The 23,993-nt window shown below is 34.4% G+C and overlaps 1 protein-coding gene across 3 annotated transcripts in view; it reads right to left on the reverse strand.

The window, feature by feature from the left end:
• Nucleotides 1-23,993, reverse strand: part of CDK19 (cyclin dependent kinase 19) — a 228,641-nt gene that overhangs the window by 88,570 nt on the left and 116,078 nt on the right. For all 3 annotated transcript variants that reach the window (XM_051997541.1, XM_051997540.1, XM_051997542.1), the window contains 2 exons: nt 7,773-7,883; nt 5,219-5,359 (listed from right to left, as the gene is read on the reverse strand). In XM_051997541.1, the coding sequence (XP_051853501.1) occupies nt 5,219-5,359; nt 7,773-7,883 (252 nt within the window). The remainder of the gene's footprint in view (nt 1-5,218; nt 5,360-7,772; nt 7,884-23,993) is intronic.

Here is a 23,993-nt window from a genome sequence, read left to right on the forward strand (position 1 = left end):
CTATTTTGCAGAATAGGTGGGAGACACCTGAGAGCATCTCTCTCACTCAGTTGGTCACTCAGTCTCTAAATATTTATTGAAAGCTTACACTATGTCATGCACAATGATAAGTGCTGGGGATATAAATAAAATTAAAAGGCTGCTTTTCATATAGTTCAGATTCAATGAAAACAACTATACAACCATAAAGCTACAAATAACTTTTCAAATATCTAACAAAATTGCTCCTACAATACAAATCAATACATTGTAAAATTCTGATTATATACAATGTTTCACATCAATGGACTCTTTTGCAAATGAGTAAGGGGAGGTGTCTACTAATATCTGGAGGTTTTTGGATATTTAACTGGCATATTGGATAAAATGCTAAACTTGGAGTCAGGGAACTGGGATCAAATCCAGGCTTAGATACTGACTGGCTGCGTAACTGAGCAAGTCACTTTCCTTCTCTCAATCTCAATTTCCTCATTTGTAAAACAGAGATAATTATAACATCTAGCCCCCAGAGTTGTTATGATAATCAAATGAGTATCTATAAAGCACTGTGTATATCTTAAAGAAATATACAAATGCTGATGGTAGTGATAGCAGCAATTCCCATCCTCATCATCGGCATGAGAAGCCTTCTTGTTATCAAGCTGTATTATCATTACCATAGACAGCAATATGAGGAAAAAGAGGAAATAAAGTTGAAGGCCTTCTAAATGATAACAAAATAGCAGGAGGCACTGTGATGAGACTGGATTCAAAGCCTTCAGGCCTCAATTCATCTATAATGCTCTTTAAAAAAAATTACTGGCCCCTCTTTGTAGTGGCCAGAAACTGGAAACTGAGTGGATGCCCATCAACTGAATAGCTGAATAAATTGTGGTATATGAATATTATGGAATATTATTGCTCTGTAAGAAATGACCAACAGGAGGATTTCAGAAAGGCCTGGAGAGACTCACATGAACTGATGCTGAGTGAAATGAGCAGGACCAGGAGATCATTATATGCTTCAACACAATACTATATGATGATCAATTCTGATGGACGTGGCCATCTTCAGCAATGAGATGAACCAAATCAGTTCCAATAGAGCAGCTACACCCAGAGAAAGAACTCTGGGAAATGAGTATGAACTGTGGTGGTGTTCTTCTTTAATATAATGGTTCTCTGTGGGAGCAGGTTTCTTGGGGAGGTTTTCTGGAGGCAGCCTTAGTTTCAAGTAAAAGTAATAATCACCCAAATGCAGCCAGGTATTAAAAGTTCAAACGTTTATTTTTTATCTCTTTCCAAACCCGGTTAGCTTTTTTTTTAGAGGCCGATCTTTCTGCTTGCAGCTCTTGCAGCTGTCCTTTGCCTCTGCTTTCTTCAGCCTCTAGCCAGCACCAAGGTGAAAGTTGGAATGAATCTGTCTTGCCTCCAAGAGAGGGCTTGTGGGTTTCTGCATCTCCCAGAGTGCTCCTGGCTCTCAATCGCCCAGAGTGCTCTGTCCGAGTCTTGTCTCCTTGTCTGGGGCTGGGCAGCTTTCTAGAGAACCTTTCAGACCAGCCTCAGTGGGGGAAGTGCAGGAGGCCAGCCACCACAGTGGGATGAATGAATCTGGTTGCACCTCCAAGAGAGGGCTTCTCCTGAACTGACTTGACACTCCGCTCTCAATCTTTTCAGCTGAACTGACTGGCTCACTAAAGCTCTATTTATGCTCCTTCTCCGAGAGTGGGATTATGGGTTTCCTCCCAGAGTGCTCTCTGCCCTAAGAGCTTCTTGCTTATATGAGCTCTCTAAAGGTGTGAACACAAGCATTGTTTCTATCCATTCTACTTAGTACCTTGTTTCAAATTCTGGCCCATAACATCTCCTTGTACAATCAGATCAATCATACTGAACCATGCTAAATTAGATAATTATTGTCTCTATCAACTCTAATGACTTAACACTTTGTAAGGATTCCAACAATGAACCACTTCATAGAATTCCCAATCCTTCTATTTTTGTCCGCCTGCATTTTTGATTTCCTTCACAGGCTAATTGTACACTATTTCAAAGTCCAATTCTTTTTGTACAGCAAAATAACTATCTGGACATATATACATATATTGTATTTAATATATGCATTAACATATTTAACATGTATTGATCAACCTACCATCTGGAGGGAGAGGGGTGGGGGGAAGGTGGGAAAAAATTCGAACAAAAGGTTTGGCAATTGTCAATGCTGTAAAATTACCCATGCATGTAACTTGTAAATAAAAAGAGAAAAGAAAAGAAAAGAAAAGAAAAGAAAAGAAAAGAAAAGAAAAGAAAAGAAAAAAGAAAAGAAAAGAAAGAAAAGAAAAGAAAAAGAAAAGAAAAAAGAAAAGAAAAGAAAAGAAAGAAAAGAAAAGAAAAGAAAAAGAAAAGGAAAAGAAAAAGAAAGAAAAGAAAAAAAAGAAAAGAAAAGAAAAGAAAAGAAAAGAAAAAAGAAAAGAAAAAAGAAAAGGAAAGAAAGAAAAGAAAAGACAGGACAGGACAGGACAGGACAGGACAGGAAAGGAAGAGAGAGAGAGAGGGAAGGAGGGAGGGAGAAAAGGAAGGAGGAAGGGAGGGAGAGAGGGAAGGAGAAAGAAAGAAAGAAAGAAAGAAAGAAAAGATTTACACTCAGGAAGATGAGTCTTCCTGACTCTAAGCCCAATACTTAAATATATATATATAGGTGAAGTGTGGGAAAAAATATAGCTCTCTTGAGTTGTAAATTATTAAGTGTTAACTCTCTCCATATTCTAAAAGGTGAAGAATAGCAGGACAAAAAGGAGGGTGAGTATGATTTTTAATTTGGAAAGCTTTGTTAAAGTAGACAGTCAAGTCTTTGTGTAATCTATTAACAAAGTTTCAGAGTAGCCAATTTTTCTCTCTCTCTTTCTTATCTCCTCCCCCAAGACATCAAGCAATCTGACATAGATTAAATATATGTAATTCTTTTAAACATATTTCCGTATTTATCATGTTGTCCAGGAAAAATCAAACCCTAAAGGGGGGGGGGGGGGGGGGGGGGACATGAAAAATAAAGAAACCAATAAACAAAGAAAATGTGAAATACAATTCTTTGATACAAAAAAAAAATTACTGTCACACAGTATCTTAATTGTCTAAACTATTTTATATAAATTATATCATTCAAGCTTCATTATAACTTGGTGAGTTAAGTACTAGAGATAAGAAGAAATGACGTCAGAGAGGTCAAGTTATCATATCAAAGTGAGACTGAACTCAGTTCCATTTATGCTACTTTACTTTTCATATGACTTCTTTGTACAAGAAGATAGGAGGACAAAAATAGTCTCTGTCTCTGCCTTCAGTGAACTGACATTCTTCCAGTAGAATATAGAATGTACATAGACAGGCATAAAAAGTTACTTTGGGTAGGGAGAACACTAACAACAGGCATCAGGTTTCAAAGAGGAGCTAAAGCCTTGAAGGAAGAAAATTCTAAAATGTACAACACTTTAGGATACTACTCCTACCAGTGGTTGGTATGACATCAAAAAAGGAGAAAACACATTTAGAAACATCATGGTTTTTCCAGCCTCACTGATCCAGGAATAGCTATGGAAAACACTTGTAGCCAGATTTGTCTTTCTTGTCAAATGTTATATCTGACTTTGGAGTTATTAATGATGTAGCATATTATAAATGGATTCATCTTATCCTTGCAAAAGAGATTATACATTAGAGAGAATATCCTACAGATCAACCAAATGGTTGATGCCTGAATCAAAGAATGTTAGGAGAGAAAAGAATCTTAGAGAGTGCGAGCCAGAGATTAGAGCAAGGAGAGTGAGAGCGAGAAAGAAAGAAAGGAAAGAAAGAAAGGAAGGGAGGAAGGAAGGAAGGAAAGAAAGGGAGAAGAAGGAGGGAGGGAGGGAACATATCTGTAAAGGATGCTGTTAGATCAGTTTAATTAAGTTCCACTTGTTTTTTTTAAACCTAACACTACATTTCCTATTGCCACATTTGCTCAAATCATCCTCATTCCTAGAATACATTCCCATTGTAACTTTACCTATTTTCTGCAAGGTGGGACCTGTTCTGGAAAGGATTATTCCTCAAATTAATTTGTTTTTATTTTTCTATGTGCATAGTATATCCTCTCCCACAATAGCCTTCCAAATCCCAAAAGACTATCAGCTCCTTAAAATCAGGGCTCCTTTACCCCATATCTAGTAATAGTGACTTGAATATGACACTTAATAAATGATGAAATTATTGAACTCAATAGTCTAACTCTGATTTTGATGAATTGAAGGAAGGATCATAAATAAGGAAAAGAACAAATTGATTAACAAGGATCATTCCATACCAAATGGTATCACTTGAGTGCTCTCCATCTCATTCATTACTTTTAAAATAAACATTTACTCATCAAATGAAAAAAATCTGAGTGCATTTGGTTAGCTTACATTGATGTACAATATTACATGTAGTAAAATCACAACCATCGAACTCTCCAAAAACCAAAAGAATGATTCACGAGAAGACTATGTAACAGCTTGAGCAAAACCAAAAGCAAACACCAGCTATTTAAATATATATATAAATTATAACCATAAACAAATGCATTTACCAAGAAAACTACCAATTTAATAAAATTAAAGTATAAGAAATCCAAAGAAAAGACTGCAAATGAAGAGGGTATGCTAGAGAGGGAAAAGTATATCAACAACAACAAAAACAAAAACAACAAAAAAACAACTAATATAATGAACTATTAAATTACAGAATGTCCATATGCCAAATGTAGCAGCAGCAGCAGCAGTAGTTATAATAGAAATAGTAAAAGCTAGCTTTTATAGAGTGCTTCAAATTTTGCAAAGCATTATGTCTATGTAGTCTCTATTTTCACTCACGATGTAGGGCACAATTATCAATACTTCCTAATGAATTAAAAGCTTTTTTCATATAAAGGAAAACACAAATTCTGGCTGGCTTTTTCTAACAAAAGATATATACCACATGGTAAATCACTATGCCTTGATAATGCTATCTGAATTCCTTTTACCGGACACAGAGTAATTGTTTCAGTTAAGATCTTGAGGATAGAAACAATGAGAACTCTGTTTGTTTTCCTTTTTGAAAGTTTTTACTAATAATGAGCAACAATAACAGGAAGAACAGCAATGATCAATATGTACTTTTGAAAACATGTAACTGAATCATTTAACATAAAACTAATCTGATAAAGAATAATACTTACCAAGTCTCTGTGAAGCACCCAGTTTGCATGGAGGTAATGGATTCCATCAAGAATCTGGTAAAGCAGTGATTTAACCATCGATCTTGGTAACTGCATCGGCTTTTTATTTGCTTTTGAGGCCCGGTGAAACTTAATAATATGCTAGAAATTTTGTAAAAGTTGCTTTATTTATGTACAAACTTGACAAAACAAAAATTTCTATGTACTCCTAGCCCTGCCCACTTTAAGAATGAGATTATAATTCCTTGGTTTCTAAACTCTTGAACACTCAAGACAAATACATAATGAAAAGAAATTCAATTAAGGCAAATTAAAATTCAATGTGTGTTGTGAATAAATATAGAGTACTAAAGATTTCTTTTCAAACAGGAACAAAAAACTGGTAAATCTTCCTGTGCATATTAAAAAAGAATTTAAGCTAGAAGAGATATTTAAAAAAAAATTCAATTCAATAAGATTTTAATTTTTTATAAGATGCCCAATCCAAATCACCATTTTATAGCTATAAAGCAAGATATATAGGAATGGGCCAAAACCAGGACTACTTCTATTCAGTCTATTCGCCTAAAATGAGATAGTTTTGGTGAATTTTTCCCTGAAAAAGAAAATCTAGCTTCTCTCTACTCTGTTACTATGGAAATAAAAACTCCCAGTTAACAAAAACAAAATCCTGTTTTAATAGAGTCAATTAACAATGACAGGAAAAAATAAAATGCAATAAAATATGTATCACATGGTAGTCTTTAGCATATTATAATATACATTCTTTTGCCATGTAATTAATAATTCATTCTCAGTGGCTATTTATATAATCACTGAGAGTAAGGCACTTATGAAAGTTGATCCCAATGAGATACACATATAAGGAACCACAGTGCTGAACTAGAATTCTAAAATATTGGACTTAATGTTTGCAATTTCCCTCCCTTTTACCAAGTTTTTGTTTCTCAATAGATAATAGTTAGTTCTTTTATTATTGCTTTCTTCTTGCCTCACTTTTAAATTTCTTAGCTGAAAATGTTACTTTCTAATGGTCTTTTTCTACTCAAATATCATCTTTTCCCATTCAAACATTCAAGCCTCAAATGGATTGCAGATAAACTTGGCAAAAAACAGAAACCAAAACCAAAAAAAACTCACCTATCATCCTGTCTTACATAAGTGATAACACTATACCACTGTATTCATAAAACTCAAGTTTTTAAGAGCTAAAGGAAACTTTAAAATTCTATTTTTTAATCTATAGATTATCTTTCTTAAATATGTATCAAAGTATATACAAAAACATATAAGATCAAAAGCTCTGTTCAAGGAGCATATAAAGACTGGTAAAAGATAAACATACTCTGTGTGTGTGTGTGTGTGTGTGTGTGTGTGTGTGTGTGTGTGTGTGTGTGAGAGAGAGAGAGACAAATATATAATAAAATTCATGGATTAACATATTCCTTGTGGAAACAAGACTCCACACAAATATCTATAAGTAGTCAGAAATATGCAAGTCTTAGAAATCTTGCTGGGGAAGGGGAACTTAGATGGGTTTATTGTTAAATGAAATGTGATATAAAAGCAAAAAAGGTCAATAAAATCTTTAAATGTAGTATAGATTTATACATAGATAACAAAAAAACTTCCATCACACCATTTCACAATAAGAATTCAGCCTTGTCATTAGACTTAACAATTATTCTATTAAATCCTTAAATGCTAGAAATACTTTTATCTATCTTTGTATCCCAAGTACACAAATTTCAGATACAGGGTCTGAAACATGGTAGGAGATGAATAAATGCTTCCTGACTTGTCACTAGATCCTGATATTTTTACATTTAGTTATCTCTGTCACCTTTTTTTTTTTAAACATCTAATATTCTAGAGTACTTCAAAAAGTTAGAATAAACTCTGGACAAGAAATAGTACTTTTGGCTTCTTCTGTATATTGTCATATTAAATTTAATTATCAACTCAGAGAAATTCCTATAAAGAGAAACAAACATATATTGATATTTGCTAAACTTTAACTTGGAAAGTGAACTATATATGAATGTAAATAGGGAGGGAGTGGACCTGTGATCCTTAAAGGGAAATTCCTAATGAGTTAACTCTTTCCAACAAAGCAGGTCAGCACATTCTCAGCAACTTTGTCTTAAAATAGTTGCCTCGGGCAACTAAGAGGTTAAAAGTAATTCGGTCAAAACTCAAAAGCAGAACATTAGTTAAATTTGAACTACAATATGTATCACAAAGTAAACATGAATTTTCTTTTCTTAAAATCATTAAGCTTATTAACTATCAAAGAAAAAAAAAAGTTAATTCCATTTCTTAGACATAGTGAAGTATTGTATTACCTAAACAAAATAAGATGATATACAATTTTAATTAAAGTATAATGTGTGTGTATAAGATATCTATATAAAATTTCAACATTTAATTTATCAACAATAGGCATGCAGATTGGATTTCTGATTCTGTGTATTATCCTACTTCTACTACATACACAAATAAAATAATCTACAGGGAAAAAAAACTTAAATATGATCAAGAAGTGTGAACTTACCCATAAATCATGTTCTGCATAATCAAATAGCAGCCAAACCTTTCTATCACTATGAGAAAGGAACACTTTTTGTAACGCAATCACATTAGGGTGCTTCAATTCCCGCAAAAGCTGAAAAGAAAGTAGAAGCACATGACTATTTTCATTGAATAAGGGGTAACACCCCTTAAGATTATATTTAATGAACAACTACTAACTTGGAGGGAAAAAAAAGGTTAATCCATTTATTTCATGTTGAGTCAACTGATTAATAAACTAAATTTTTATAATCTGAATTCACAAAAATTATTTAGCTTATTAAAAAGCAAGAAAATTCATGACTCAGCTTTTTTTGAAAATATCTTACCCTCTTCCTTTACCTTTTCCATTCCTTTCTTTCCTTCTCTCTCCTGCATAATCCCTGAACTCCAGGTCCAATGTTCTAGGTGCTCTGTTACCTAATATAGACTAGGTAAATCTCCACAAAGGTAGGCTTTAAAGCACAGAGTTCCTAATATATTTCTTATATTGGATTTAAATGAGACAGAACTGTAAGAAGTCATCGTCTCATGCTCTCTTCTACAATAATAAAAGTCCGGCAGCAAGGTAAGTCAGGACAACTGATGATGGTTCAGTAGATGACCCTGATGTCTTCAATCTTCCTAAGAGTTCCAAAGTACCTGTTTCAGCTGACCACAGTTATTGGAACAAATTGTTCTGTACCACCCATTCTGCAGGGGAAGGTTTCACATGCTTAACTTTGATTCTGCTAGACACAGGCTACATTTTGCATTCTTTTCTATTACATACTTTTTTGGTCATAGAATTTGAAATGCATTATGCACAATTACATAATGTATTGTTAAGGAACAGGTCAATTCTCTGAGAGCCTCCACTGCTGTGGATCATAGCATTTGAAGAAGTCACAGGGCAGCCTTTGTTGACACAGGTGTTGTGGACTAGGAATGAGATAAACTGGAGGCAGAGGGAAGAGGAGAGAGGTCAGATAATGCAATGGCCTCTCAGTCAGATCACAGAACAGCAATTGCCTCTCAGTCTTCTTGTATCATCCTCTCACAAGAGGAGATTCATTCTGCAGGTCTGGCCACTGTCGGGTGGCTGCTGTACATTCCAACAATGTGCCTGTCCTAAACTTTTATATTTTGCATTTACATTCTGCATGTGAACCCCATAATGTCAACATTTATACAAATTTTTAAAGTCTATATAACATTTTATATACATCTCAGGCAAGTCTTATCTGTGAGAAATGTCCTAGAGGTATTAGCATCTCTATTTTATAGGAAAATAAGTCAGAAAGCTATTAAGGGCTTCATGGTTATCTAAGTACTGCTAAGCATGAAGAAAGTAGGAAACAAAATCTTCTTGAATCCAAATCTAGAATTTTATTCACTGTGTTATGCTATCCCCCTAGGGAGACAATTATATCATTTTAGCACAATGGAATGAAGACAGATGGCATGGTTATCACATATGTGAATCATAAAAAATTTTGAATGACTGCTATTAAGATAAATAGTGTTTTTTTTTTTTTTTTTAAAGTTCTTTGGCATAGTAAATAGCATGCTGGATTTGGAATGAGTAATACCCAAGTTCAAATTCTGCCTCAGTCACTTTCCATCTTTGTAACCTCCAACAAATTATTCAGTCAGCCTCAATTTCTTCATTTGTAAAATGAGGTCAATAAAACATTGCCCCCTCAAGATTACTGTAAGAATAAAATGAAATAATATAAATAAAATGCTTTTTGAACTTTAAGACTCTACATGAATGCCATATGTCATTTATAAAGGTCAGGAAAGATGGACTAAATCTAAAAAAAAAAAATCCTCTGAAATCAATTGTAAAAAAATAAACTGAGGGAGATGTGACTAGAAGAAAATTTATAAGGAAAAAGACCTACTGAGTTTAGTAGTCTTTTATCCTCTAATCATCTTCTCTTTCCAGCCATCTTTCTACCAGGATTACAGACCATTAAAGACGTTAATTCTTTCAGTCTGAAAAGTCCCATCTTTGGGAGTTCCCCTGTCCTTATGGGTTAGTGATAGCTGGAGTTGGCCTAGATATTAGGTCATTCCCTTGCCAGGTTAATCTCTAAACCTCAATCCTTCCCCACTGTTTTTCCACTACTGCAACTGGAAAAGGAACGTCAATTCACTTCACTATAGTTCCACTCATCTTCCCTAAAAATAGCATGACATTGTAGAAAAAGAAAAAAAAAAATGGTAATATAATTCTAGATTAAAAAAAATAAGTTTAGTGTCCAGGGAATGGAAATTAAGGTTTCACAATTTTCTCCTCTGATCAGACAACACTGTATTCAGGTCTGGATATCACCATTTTGGGAAAGGCACTAAAATACTAGAGATTATCCATACAAAAGCAACCTGGATAGCAAAGACCTTGAGATCATGTGGACAAGGCAACTAGGCTGTACATCAGATAGAATGCTATATTTAAAGATAGTTAAGACCAAAGTTCAAATTCTGTTTCATGCTTTTGCTAACTATTCCCCAGGGTAAGTCTCTTAACTTCACCCTTACTTTCCTCTAAAAGGGAATCATAATAGCACCTATTTCAAAAAACGATGTCTTGAGGATAAAATGAGACAACCTACATAAAGCATTCTGAAACAATTAAAGTATTTTATAAATGCCAGGACTGATGATGATAATGACGCTGATGATGACAACAATCATCCATGAGGATCCATTTATTCAAAAGGAAAAAAGACTTGAAAGGATTATAAAACTGGCTTCAAATATCTGAAGGTATGTCATGTGTGAGAGTAAACTTTGCATGGTTGAAAATTTGGAGCAATGGGTGGAAGTTGGGAAAAAGAAGCACATTAGATATGATATAAAGAACAAATTCCTGTCAATTACTTAATTGCATTGTTAATTGGTAAGTGAATAAGTAAATGAATACAAAAGCATCCATTAAATGTTTGCTGTGTCGCACATTGTATTGAATTCCGGGGATACAAATCTAAAAAGGAAGACCAACCATGAAAGCTAAAGAAACCTGGGGAAAAGGAGATGATACCTTAATATCAAGGACAAGTTACCATTTCCTTCTAAGGCTTTAAAAAAAAAAATCCAACCTCTCAGATCAAAAGGTACATGTGCCCATATGAGTAACATAAATAACAAGAGTCTATTGCACATCAGAAGTAATGTGTATGGTATCAAATACTAGACATCCTATAGAAAAACTGAAGAAAGTAGGGTGCAATGAATAGAGGCAAAGTAAAATGAGTGAAGAATTCCATTTGCAGAATTCAAAGCTTTCATAAAGAACCAAACAAGCAAGCAACACAATTGATTATTTTAAAAATACCTTATAGAGTACTCCATTTTACTGCAAAATCAGTTATAGTATACTATATATTCAAACAGAAATGGTGAATTTCTGGGCTATAGGCCAAATCCAGTCCTAAGTTTTATTTCATTTGACATGTGGCCTGATTACTAAATTAAGTACCTGTTAGCCACTCTTCTTCCCACCACTAAATTCTCTAGAAAAGACATGGGCCTCAGGAGCCAAAGTGGATGTGTGGTTTCAGTCATTTACTTAGCTCCCAGCAAGTTTTTTTGGTGGCATTCACAATGGTAAGGAGAATTAAGGTGTGGACCTTAAAAAAAAAAATGAGAGGCTTAGGAAGTTGTAGCAAGAGGCCCTATGACAGAGTAGGAAAAAACATGAAAATCTCAGGAAATCAAGCAAACTAAGTTCTAGACCTGGTTTCCAGTAACTGTCCTGAGTTACATACTTCAAAGTCCTGGTTTGTATGAAACATAATATCTGTGAAGTGATGTTAAAAACACCTACCCAAACCTATTCTATAAGGCTTTTCTGAGGCTGAAAGGATATTATATTTAAAAAAGCATTTTTACTTGGCATGCTATGTTATATAAACTATTATTTATAATAATTATAATATTATTATAATAAGTTTATAATAAACTTCCTAGCGACATCTTCTATACTTTTTTTTTCAAGCTATTTAATTATTTAGCTTTTTTTGTACACATTTTGTCTCTACAACTACATTACAAACTGTGACTTACTTCTTTCTATATACTTTCAATGATTTCATGAATTTAACTACTTTCTCTATGCAGATGACTTTTTAATCTACATTTAAACCATGGCCTTTCCTCTGACCTTCAGTCCCCATGCCACCAATTGTTTGTGGGATATCTCACCTGTCTATCTCACAGATATCTCAAACTTCACATGACAAATACAGAAGTTATCTTTTTTCCTAAAATCACCTTTCCTCCTAGCCCTATCCCAATTACAATCTAGGGAACTATCACTCTTCCATTCTCTCAGGCTTAGAAACTGAGACAGTTAAAGTCATTCTTGACTCTCCTCGCTTCCTTACTCCTCTACATATAAGCAAACAGTTGCCAAATCATTTAAAAAGTATTAATTTTACTATGTTCCAGGTACCACGATGAACATTGAGCTCACGAAGAAAAGCAAAAACATGGTCGCTGCTCCCAAGAACATCATATACTAATATAATGGAATGTGCAAATAACTATGTACACATAAGATATATACAGCATTAATGGAAAGTGATATTAGGGAGTAACGACTATTGAGGGAGAAGGAGAAGGACTAAAGAAAGTTTCCTTCACATGGGAGGATTTGAGGTGAATCTTGAAGGAAACCTAGAAGCAGAAATAAAGAGAGAGAGAACACTATACATGAAAAAGAGCTAGTGCTAAGATGTAAAGAAGATGATATGGCATGTAAGAAGAGGTCACATGTCAAGTAGGCAATGAATGTAAGAACTTTGGAAAGGTAGGTAGGGTTTGTGAAGGGCTTTAAATGAAAAACAGTGTATTTTATATTTATCTTGTAGTTAATCAGAAGACAGTATAACAAATATACAAAACAAGATATATACACAATGAAATAATTAACAGAGGGAAAGCACTAGAATTAAGAAAGATGGGTTTTTTTGAGGGGAGGGAGAAGAACCCTGTAGAACATGGAATTTTAGATAGGAAAGTGAGCTTAAGGCAAATGACCTCAAATTTTTCTTTAAAAATCCCAATTGACAGGGCAGCTAGTTGGTGCAGTGGATAGAGCATTAACCCTGAAGTCAGGAAGACCTGAGTTCAAAAAAAAAAAATTTCAATTGAGATAGTTGAGAGAGGAGGAGCCATGGGAGATTTGAAGAGAGATAAAAAAATAAGGAAAAGTTGATGTGGAGAAGAGGTTAATAGGTATACAGGGTATAACAGGACTGCTTAGCAGCAGTGAGAAAGCAGTTGAGTTTGGGTAACATAAATTTGGAGAAGATTCCATCAGAAAGGCTGGGTGATCTTCCACTTTCATTCAACAGCATGTATGAAGGAACAAAGGCTACAAATGATGAGAGTGATTTGGTTGGGTATAATTGCTGTTATGATAAGAGGGCTAAGAACTTCAAGAGAACAAAGTAGAAGTGAACTATAGGGGAGATGGCCTGGTAGAGAACTGAAGAGTGAAGAGATTGGAAAACATGTAGAAAAACAGTAGGATTTTGCCAAGATTATGAATGGATAAAGGGTTCTGGGAATTCTTGAAAATGGAAATGTTATAATTAGAGGTGATGGAAAGTTTCAGGAGTATCTTTGTGTGTGGCTGAGGTACATGAAGGAGTAGTTTATGAGAGACGAATAGGTTGAGAAAATGAGGAATTAGTTTGTTTGAAGGAATGCTAAATAGCATGAAGGCAGGAGCTGAAAAGAGGAAAAAAAATATGAGCCACATACTGACCTCAACTCATTAAAGGAAGGTAGGTTTCATGCTTCTTTGGGGCTCTGCTAATTTCCAAGGAAAATGTCTGGCCTAATCTTTTTAATTTAAGTCCTTGTGTTTTCCCAGGTCAACCTAGGGGCCTGGAAGGTTTAGTGGTTTAAAAGTGATATGACTTCGGAAAAAGTCAATACTCCCCGCGTCTGAACTCTACAAGTCCCTGACTCAGGTTTTGGTTTCCTGGTTTGTGTGTATTTGAAATTCAACAGATTGTTCCTGAATCAGTCACAATTAGCCCACAGGGAAGCTCTACATATTCAGAACAATTGAACCGCCAGCTCCTCTTTAATCTAAGTTTCCTACCCTGGGTATTCCACTGCAGGTTTAAATTTATGTGCCCACCCACCATGGATCTTTTAGAACCTTACTATGTACAAGAAATTCTTCTTTCATTTAGACTTTGCTTAAAATTATCTCCGTGGAAGTGTTGAACATCTTTGTGGAAAAAGCTCTTCACAGAATATCAGAATTAATGCTTCAAAAGATAATACCTGAACCTCCCATTTATAATTTAGATGACAAGTGGCCATCTTTGCCTTTATCTGAAGACCTTTAGAAAGGAAGCATTCACATGTCCCAAGGCAGCCTCTTTTGATTCTGGATAGCCAAAACTGGCTCTTTTCCAACTTCAACCTATGATTCTAGTTATATAACTAGAATATAAAGAGGCTGCCTTCTTAAGAATACCAATTGTATAAGATTACCTGTTCTCTTAACACATTTTTTCAAGTACACATTTTCAAATATTCATTTTCAAAGATTTTATTAATATGGAAAATATGAGTCAATAGTTACAAATGTTTAATTTGTCTTTTTTGAGGTATTAATATTATCTATCATTTTTTTCTTTATTTTTCCTCTCTCTCTGAAAGTTCTAACAAACCAATCTACCCATGCATCATAGTAATGTATAATAAAAAATCTACACAGTACTCCAATTAGCATAAATATGGGAAAATGCTATCTAGAATGGAGGAAATATACTCAGAATTTTCTGAGGGATAAGCAGTTACTCTTGGTTAGTAACTAGAAAAGCTAGAAATTGCTAGAAATTGAATTGACTGTTCTATTATAATATTGATAACATATGATTAAACAAATTCAATTTATACACTTTCTAACGATGCAACATTTGCCTTTATTTTACGGAATAATACTTGCTGACCTCTGTTTTTCTGTCGAGCCCTAATTTATTCCCTATACTATATACTATAATTATTATGAATGTGAAAGAGGAAAGAAAAAAAAGAAATGGGGTACAAAAAAAGTGGCTACCATCCTGCCTGATTTTGATCACACAAAAAGAATTAGCTATCTAGTTCCCAGTTATTAATCCTGTAACAAATTATTGGCTTCTAATACTTTGCCAGATATATTTCTATAATGAGATAAATATTTAATTCCTAAAATGTATTGTTTCTGGAATTCTGATACTGATCAAATGACATTTTAGCTTAGGCCACAAAAATTACCTCTCTCAACTAGAAGAGAAAGAGAGCTACTTTGCACAGTTGGAACACAGAAGCAAAAAACCAGAAAACATGCCAAAAGAATTAATGCTTAGCTGACTACTTTGTATATGCAAATGAAGTTATTTTTGAAATCGATTTATTTGAAAAGATTTAAGAAGTAGTTTTTTACTATATGTATATAAAATATTAAGTGCAGCTAAGTAGTACAGTACAGATCCACTGTACTGGATCTAAAGTTACGAAGACCTGAATACAAATCTGGCCTTGGGCAAGCTACTTAACCCTGTTTCCCTCAGTTTCTCATGTGTAAAATGAACTGGAGAAGAAAATGGTAAACCTCTCCAGTAAAATCCCAAATGAGTTATAACAAGTCATACACAACTGAAACAATGCAACAAGAACAATAAAATAACAATTCCTGTGCAGCATACAAAACAACTTGCATATACATCTAACAGATTTCCTTCAATTTGACATTTAGAAAGCACCTATGTACTAGACAAAGTATAAAGGCTTAAGTTAAGCAAAACTAAATATAATCCCTTCCCTTAAGGAGCTTTTTAGGTAAAACCCACAGAGAGGTAAAGATAAGGTCATTTCAATCAAATGACCCATAATTCCTTGCTGTTCCTCACACAAATACTAAATATCCTGATTCTGAGTGTTCTCACTAGCTGGCTGTCCCCCAAGCCCAGAACTAATCCCCTCCTCATTTCCACCTCTTGGCTTCCTTCAAATCTCAGGTCAAAGCCTCACCTTCTACAAAAAGTATTTTCCAGAACTCCTTAATTTTAGTGTTTTCCCTCTGCGATCATTCAGAAATAGTAAAGAGATGCTCGCCCTTGCTGAGGTTCAAATTTTTGTCAGACAGACAAAGGCAGATAGCATGTTTATGCTATTTGTGTATGACAGAGCTAAAAAGGACAGCTAAACACACTAAATTTAGGGTACAACATGATACTGTGATTAAAACCATTAGAGATTTGGAGTCAAAAAACTGCAAAATATCAATTATGCCAACTACCTCATATGTAGTTTTTAACTTCAATATTTTTTTCTTTAAAATTAAAATATTAGATTAGATAGAGGGCTTCTCTGGGTCCTTCCATTTAGCCTTGACAGGCTAAAACAGTAAGTCAGATCTAAGATGATGAAATTTAAAAGGGTAAATGTAAGCACTGTACTTGAATTCAAAAATAAAAATTTACATAGCACCTATTACATGTCAGGCACTGTGCTAATCATTTTACAAGTATTATCTAATTTGATCCTCATAACAATGCTAGAAGAAGTAGACACTATTTATTAACCCCACTTCACACTTAAAGAAACTGAGATAAAATATAGGTTAAGTGACTTATCAAGGGTCACTGCAAATGAATATCTCAGGCAAAGTAGGAATTTGGGTCTTCCTGACACTATGCACAGACCTCTATCCATCTCACCACTGAATTTTCTTTCTATTACATATGCCAACAAATTGAAAATAAAAATGTCAGCAAATGTAAAAAAAAAAAAAAAGTCCCAATTCAGTGATGTGACACAAGGATAAGAAGTTCAGGCATGGAATGACTTATTATGATTCAGAAAAAAAAAAAATTAAACTCTAGTTCTGGCAGTGTGAAAATCTGGGTCTGTCAGCCAGCCCTCTTTACCACTGATGCTAATGTACATACCTATGCTTCATTTCTCCTAAATTCGCTTTCCACCTTAGTATGGTGGCCCTACATAGTATTGGCTTATAGTCCTAGATAAAATTCCACCTTCCACAAAAAAGTTCTTCCTAATCTTTTAATTCTGGTGTGATTCCTCTAATTATTTTCTATTTTTCTTGTATATAGCTTGTTTGTACATATTTATCTGCATATTTTCTCCCAAAATTAAATTGTGAATCCTTTGGGAACAAGGATCATCTTTTGCCTTTCTTTGCATCACAAGCACTTTGCACAGCTCCTGGCATATAGTAGGCATTTATTATTAGCATGTGGAGGTACCTGTTAGTAGAAATTTTCTATTTCTCTTTAAGTTGGTTGACATTCATTACTTAAAATGGATATAAATGAATTCTCTAAATCTTTTAAGCTCATAACTTGTAGAGTAAAAGATTTTGTTTCACTATTTTCATTTTTCAAGCAAGTGTTAGAAAGGGCAATGAATAAAAGTGCAATGTACAATGTTTTTATGTATTGTTTGGAGAAACTATTGTTATGCCACAGTTCTCTTTTATTATCCTGACTCAGTTTCCCCAATTATCCTGCCTTGGTTTCCCTAAATTGTCCTGCCTCAGTTTCCCTAATTGTTCTGCCTCAGTTTATAATTGCTCTGCTCAACCACCCCTTCCTCCTAATCATGATGATCTAGATAAGGAGAAAGACCGTCTATCTTTAGGCATCATCAGAATGTTGGGTTCCTCTCCCTGCTCTGTAATCAGATATTTCCCATGCCTTCGCTCACCCTGTCAGAATTGTTAGTCCTGTGTTCCCGCTCTCGGCACACTGACTCTACCCCTGCCTCAGTCTACCCCTTGTGATAAAGTCACGTGAATATATGTCATTGAGAACTTACATTGTTTGCTGAATTCTTAAAGATGATAGTCTCATTCAGCCCTGGGACCAAACCATGGATCCATTGGGTCCAAGGAAATCTCTCTCTTTCAAATAAAATATTAAATACTCTCTAATAGCTATCTTGCCTCAGTTCCAGAAAAAAAAAAAAAATACCAGAGGGTTTTAGTTAACTTTAGGCTCAGTGCAAATCAACAGTCCAGACATGGCAGTCAAAAAAGGAAGTGCAACTTAAGGCTGCATTTATAAAAACAAAGGTTTGGGTACTATAGTCCAAAAAGGGTCCTGATAAACTAGAGTATTTCAAAGATAATCAAAATAAAATAAAAATACAAAATTTTAAAGATCTTAGCCTGAACAAGAAAAGAAATACAGAGACATGACTGCTGTCTTCAGGTATCTGATGTCAGGCAGAAACAGGATTAAATTTATTTTATTTTATAAATTTATAAATTTTATTTTATCTTGTCCCAAAAGGCAAAATGAAGGTCCAAGAATAAAAAATAAAGAAAAAGTGGTTTTTGTTGAAGGAAAAATGTCCTTATCAAAACTGTCAATGGTTTACTTGAATTTATTCATTCCCCTATTTCTGAAAATTTTCAATTTTAGGTTGGATAACTACTTTTTGACAATGTAAAAAAGATTCTTGTTTAGATATAGTTTGGCCTAGATTACATTTCAAGCCACTTCCAACTCTCGGAATCTATAATTCTATTACTCAACTTAAGATTAAAGATTGTTAAAAAAGTTTCTACAAGAATCCTTTGGGAAGCTAATTTAAATTCAGAAGATTTATAAAATAGAATCATCCAGAAGATTTTGAGGGTTTTTTTTTTTTTTAATACATTTCCTTCCCCATCAGTGCTGCTTTGCTCTTATACTATCTAGAATCCCTACAGTTCCACTTTCCTCACAGTCTTCTTTAAATTAATCAGTCTTTTATCTTTCCCTTTTCTGTTCTCTTTGTTTTATTTCTCTCTCACACTCTCTCTCTTACACACACACATATATATGCCTTCCTGGGACACATGCAAAATTCTTTATTGGATTTATAAGCAATTAAAAAGGTTTTGCACAAACAAAATTATGCAACTAAAATTAAAAGGGCAACAGTTAAATGAGAAAATATCAACTTTTGATGAGCAAGCTATACAAAAATATAAGAATAAAAGTATTCTTTAATAAAGATCTAAAAGATAAAAAGTTGGCAGAAGAAAAAATGCAAGCTACTAATAAATGAAAAAAAAAAAAAAACCAAACCCATCCAAATAAGTAAAAGAAAATATTTGCTGATGGAGATATGAATTGGCCCAACATTCTGAAAAGTGTTTTGAAACATGTTCAAAATTCACTAAACTATGCTTATCTTTTGTCATAGTTATAACACAACTAGGACCTCCCCAAAGGAATCAGACAGTGAAAAGGAATCTATACATGTAAATATTTATAGCAATTCTTTTCATAGTAACAAAGAAATAGAAATTAGATGGGTGCCTATAAATTAGGAAATAAATTAGGTTGAATAAATTGTGGATACATCTAATAAAATATTACAAAAGAAGAAATCATGAAAGGGATGGTTTCCAAGAAATCTGGAACCATAATATGAACTTGATTTGGGAGGGGGTGGGAGAGGAGGGAAGGGAAGGGAGGCAGACAGAGAGAGTGAATAAGACCCCAGCAAAAGGCCATGTTTCTACTAGTTAATCCAGTATCTAGGTGGGCCACAGGACCCTCAGTGGCACTGACAAGAGGAGGCTTTTGTTGAATTTAAATTTCCTCTTTGTTTCAGGGAGAAAACAAGACAATTTTAGCAGTTATTCTTCCAAGAAATTTTACAGTTATGTCACTGCTCACAATCATCCTGGCAGGTGGGTTCAATTATTATTCCTTTACAGAAAGTAGTGGCCTATATTGCTACTGAAATACAAGAGTGGGGTTCTCACTATTCTCAAACTCTCTTAACAGATTACAAAAGATACAACTGCCTATTTAATATATTTTTCCAACTGAAAGGTAGAAAGTAGACTAGAAAGACAAGATGGCTGACTCCCCCACTCACACTGCCACATTAATTGGTGCCTGGGACACCAGGACTTTCCCAGGCTGATTGATGAGAGCAAAGGGGCTGATGCCTAGATCTCCCTTAAACTATATCAGCGCCTCCTTCAAAATCCAGTGAAAAAGAGAGGAGATTCAAAGGTTTGGAGAGTCCCCCATCTAGAGAGAAGTGATTGGTCAGGGCTCAGGGGTTCTAAATAAGTAGGGTAAGAGGCCCTTTAATAAACAGGGTAAAGAGGCCCTTAAATTTCTCCTAGTCTATCCAGAATCTTAGGGTGCTGACAGTAAGGGAGTGAACTTACCTTAAATTAGAGAGGGTCAGCAGAATTGGGGGGGGGGGGGAAGGGGAGAGAGGAGGAGAGAAGTAATTCCTGGAATTACCCCATAGTCCTAGGAGTTCTTTCTTGAAATCTCAAATTGACTAATTGCCCATCTCCTTAATGATTAAACATAAAAACTCCAGAATTTGCTAAGATGTTCTTAGTGGTTCTACAATTTTAATTATCTAGCTTTATTTCTATAACTGCAATTTGGCCAGTATTGGGACCACAGAAGGGCTTTTTCTCTTTTTTTCCCTAAGTGTAAGTTGGTAATGCTAATAAATCTTTCCCAATGTTCTCACTAATTGCAGCCCTCACAAGTTTCCTTGTAGGGATGTATTTAAATCTTTCTAAGGTAACAGAATTTAATTCATACAATACAGACACTGTGCAAACACAGAGACTACTGTGCTTTTTTTAAGTTTAGAAATGGGCTTCCATCTTTGCCACACACTGAAAAAAGTTTCTATTCCTATAGCAATGTGTCTCCCCGAATATGTCCTAGGGAAGCAAAAAGTGACAAGTGTTCCCAAAAGAAAGTATGCCAAAAGATGGCCCCAGTCAAGAGAAATATAGTGAAATATATACAACCCAATAAGTCCTCCTAGGACTCCAGGGTCCAGCTTTAGAAGAACAAAGGGAAATGGGGCTTACCTTGAAATGAAGCGAGTAAATTCAGATTCTCTCCATATGGAGCCATCAAATGATGGGGCATGGAACATAGACACACCGAATTCCTGAATTATATTGGTAGCCCCATATGGGCTACCAAGTGTTGGGGAACAGGGATTGGAACCAAAAAATATATTGAAGTTTCAGGTTAGTGTTGCAAAGGCTTGGGCCATCAAATTGAAAGGCAAATATTTTATTATGGTGTTGACAGCAAGCTAGTTTCCAAAAGAGATTTTTAGTCATTAAGAGGGAAAAGTTGAACTAAATTTCCTAACAGAACTCACCACTAATACGGAGGAAGACACCATTAAGGCAGGCTAAATCCTAATAAACTAGCTCTATAATAAAGGGAAAGACCATGAGGCAGGCAAAATTCCTAGAGAACTTGCTGCCATAAAGTGGGTAGTTCTTAATGAACCCACAAAGAAGTATGGTACCAGTAGGTTCTTTTATAAGAGAAAAATAACTAGGGGGACTGACATAACTTGTCCTTCTGACTAGATACAGTAACTGTGGGGTCAAGATAACTTAATCAACGCAAGGAATTCCAATATAGTCTTGTCAATGTTCTTCCCTCCTTGCCTAAGGAACTAGCTTATGGGAATTCAACTAGTTAAGACCCATTGTAACTAAGACCCACTTAAATTCAAAGGCATTCTCCTATCAATGCACCTCCCTACAGCCTACCTAGACACTGGGCTTCTAGCAGGGACATAGCCTTTTGCTGGGGTCTTACTCACCCCATCCCATCCATTAAACTGATGCAGAGTTTACTTCTGTAATCAGAACCAGAGAACAATTTATACAACAATAACAAACAAACAAACAAACAAACAAAATCTTTCAAATAAGAACTCTGTTCACAATTTCTCCAGTTATTTCTCCAGTATTAAACACCAAAGGAGACAAAATAAGAGTTGAATGCAAAATTCTTCAATCATCTATTCCAGCTTAATTTATTGTAATCTAATCAAGCCATTTCCACCTCTTCATAATCCTGTGGGCCAAGTTTTCTGAATAAAGATACTGAAATAGTTTGCCTTTTTCTTCTCCAGTGGATTGCAGTAAACCTAGATTGCCCAAGGCCACATAGTAAACATTTTTAAATGTTTAAGGCTGAATTTGAACTCAGGTCTGCCAATCTTCTCTCTATAGAATCACCTAGCTATCTCCACTCATGCATATAGGCAGTTCTAATTTTAATCTCTATACTTTACTGGTTAAAAAAAAAAAAAAAAAAAACCTTCCTTTTTTTGAGCAAAAAAAAAGCAAAGGAAGCCTCCATTAATTTCCATTAAATTTCAAAATTTGTGAGTTATCTTTGAATGAGGAAATAGTTAATATTAAATAATGTATAATTACAATATGATTGGAAAAGCGCATAAAACAAATGTCCAAGTGAAATTTAAATTAAATTTCAGAATAGTGGACTTAATATTGTACAATTACATACAAACAATACAAAATGAAAATAATTTGAGGGCATATCATTTAAAAATGATATTGCAAACTTCCAACACATGGAGTATACTTGCACATGCACCACACACACACACACACACACACACACACACACACACACACACTCTCCTTCCCTCTCCCTCTCCCTCTCTCCCTCCCTCCCTCCCTCTTTCTGCTTCCCTTCCTCCCTCCTTTCCTGTCCTTCTGCCTCTCTCTGGCCCAAGTACTACTGACTGCTGAAGATGAGTATAGGAACAAGGAACCCTTGAGGAAAATAGGCCAAAAGAATACAAGATATAGGTTTCCTTGCTTAGAGAAAAAGGATAGTATCACTGAGGCCAAAAACTTCTATCAATTTAGATGGAAAACCTCTTCTGTGTAATAATGCATAAAAATGTTTTCATTTAGCATAAAAAACCAAATATCTTATATTAATAGAAAAAAATCTACTACATTTCAACTGAATTGAGCAAATCTGTATATCAGATAAAAAAAAAAAAAAATCCCGTAATGTGTTTTAGTTAATAAATTACAAGATCCAAGCTACTCTGAGTACATTACAAATACTGTCCCTCCAGAAGCAGCTACACCCAAAGAAAGAACACTGGGAAATGAATATAAACTGCTTGCATTTTTGTTTTTCTTCCCGGGTTATTTATACCTTCTGAATCCAATTCTCCCTGTGCAACAAGAGAACTGTTTGATTCTACACACATATATTGTATCTAGGATATACTGTAATCTATTCAACATGTAAAGGACTGCTTGCCATCTGGGGGAGGGGAAAAATCAGAACAGAAGTGAATGCAAGGGATAATGCTGTAAAAAATTACCCTGGCATGCGTTCTATCAATAAAAAGTTACAAAAAATAAAAAAAAATAAAGACAAATACTATCCCTCTTAATTGTTATTTTATGCAAATATGCCAAAACAACAAGTAAAAGACAGGATTAAGAAAAACTGTTCATAAGTAACATGTCAGCTTTTCATAGACTATTATTGTAACCAGCAAAGTACATATAAAGAAAACTACATCAATTTGTTCATTAAAAATAATAACAGTATGGTGATATATTTATATTTAATTTCCATTTCAAGAATGCTGAAGAAAAACATGGTGGAAAAAAAACAATGTCCAATTCTTTAAATAATTAGTATCCTCACAAAAATAATGTCACCAACATTGAATTCTATTTTTATATTCCATTCATCACACTAAAAAAAATAATCACACTACAATAATGAACCATTTAATCAGTTATATTACACAAGGTACTCAAGCATTACCTTAATGACTGATTTTAACTTCCAAAAACATAATGAGAAAATATCTGATCTGGCATAAATTTTCCTATTTCAATTCAACAACCATCTTTTATGCAACTACTATATGCAACCTTCATACATAATAACCAAGCTCCTAAGCAAAAAGACCTCCAAAACCAAGTTCCTGAAAGGACATGGGAAAGCAAATGTAGTAATGGCAAAGCTTCTCAGCACTATACAGAACCAGGTAACCACAGACAAAAACAAAATAGTCCCTGCTCTCAAGGAGCTTACATTCTAATGAACAGAAAACAAATACACAAACAAGTAAATGCTATAAGGAAGAAAATACTAACTGCATGGGGTGGAGGAATAATTAAAATTTTGTGGTTTTTTGTGAATGTGCATATGCATTTTTGTTTGTAGAGTACCAAATCTGGAGTGAGGATAAACACGTTTTCAGTTTATGCCTTCAACGCCAAATACTTTCCATATAGGTAACATGAGCAAATCATTTAATCTCTCAGATTTTCAGTTTTCTCATCTGTAAAATGAAGATAATAACAACTGTAGTATTTACTTCACAA

This window comes from Antechinus flavipes, chromosome 4 (assembly GCF_016432865.1).
Source record: "Antechinus flavipes isolate AdamAnt ecotype Samford, QLD, Australia chromosome 4, AdamAnt_v2, whole genome shotgun sequence".
NCBI lineage: Eukaryota > Metazoa > Chordata > Mammalia > Dasyuromorphia > Dasyuridae > Antechinus > Antechinus flavipes.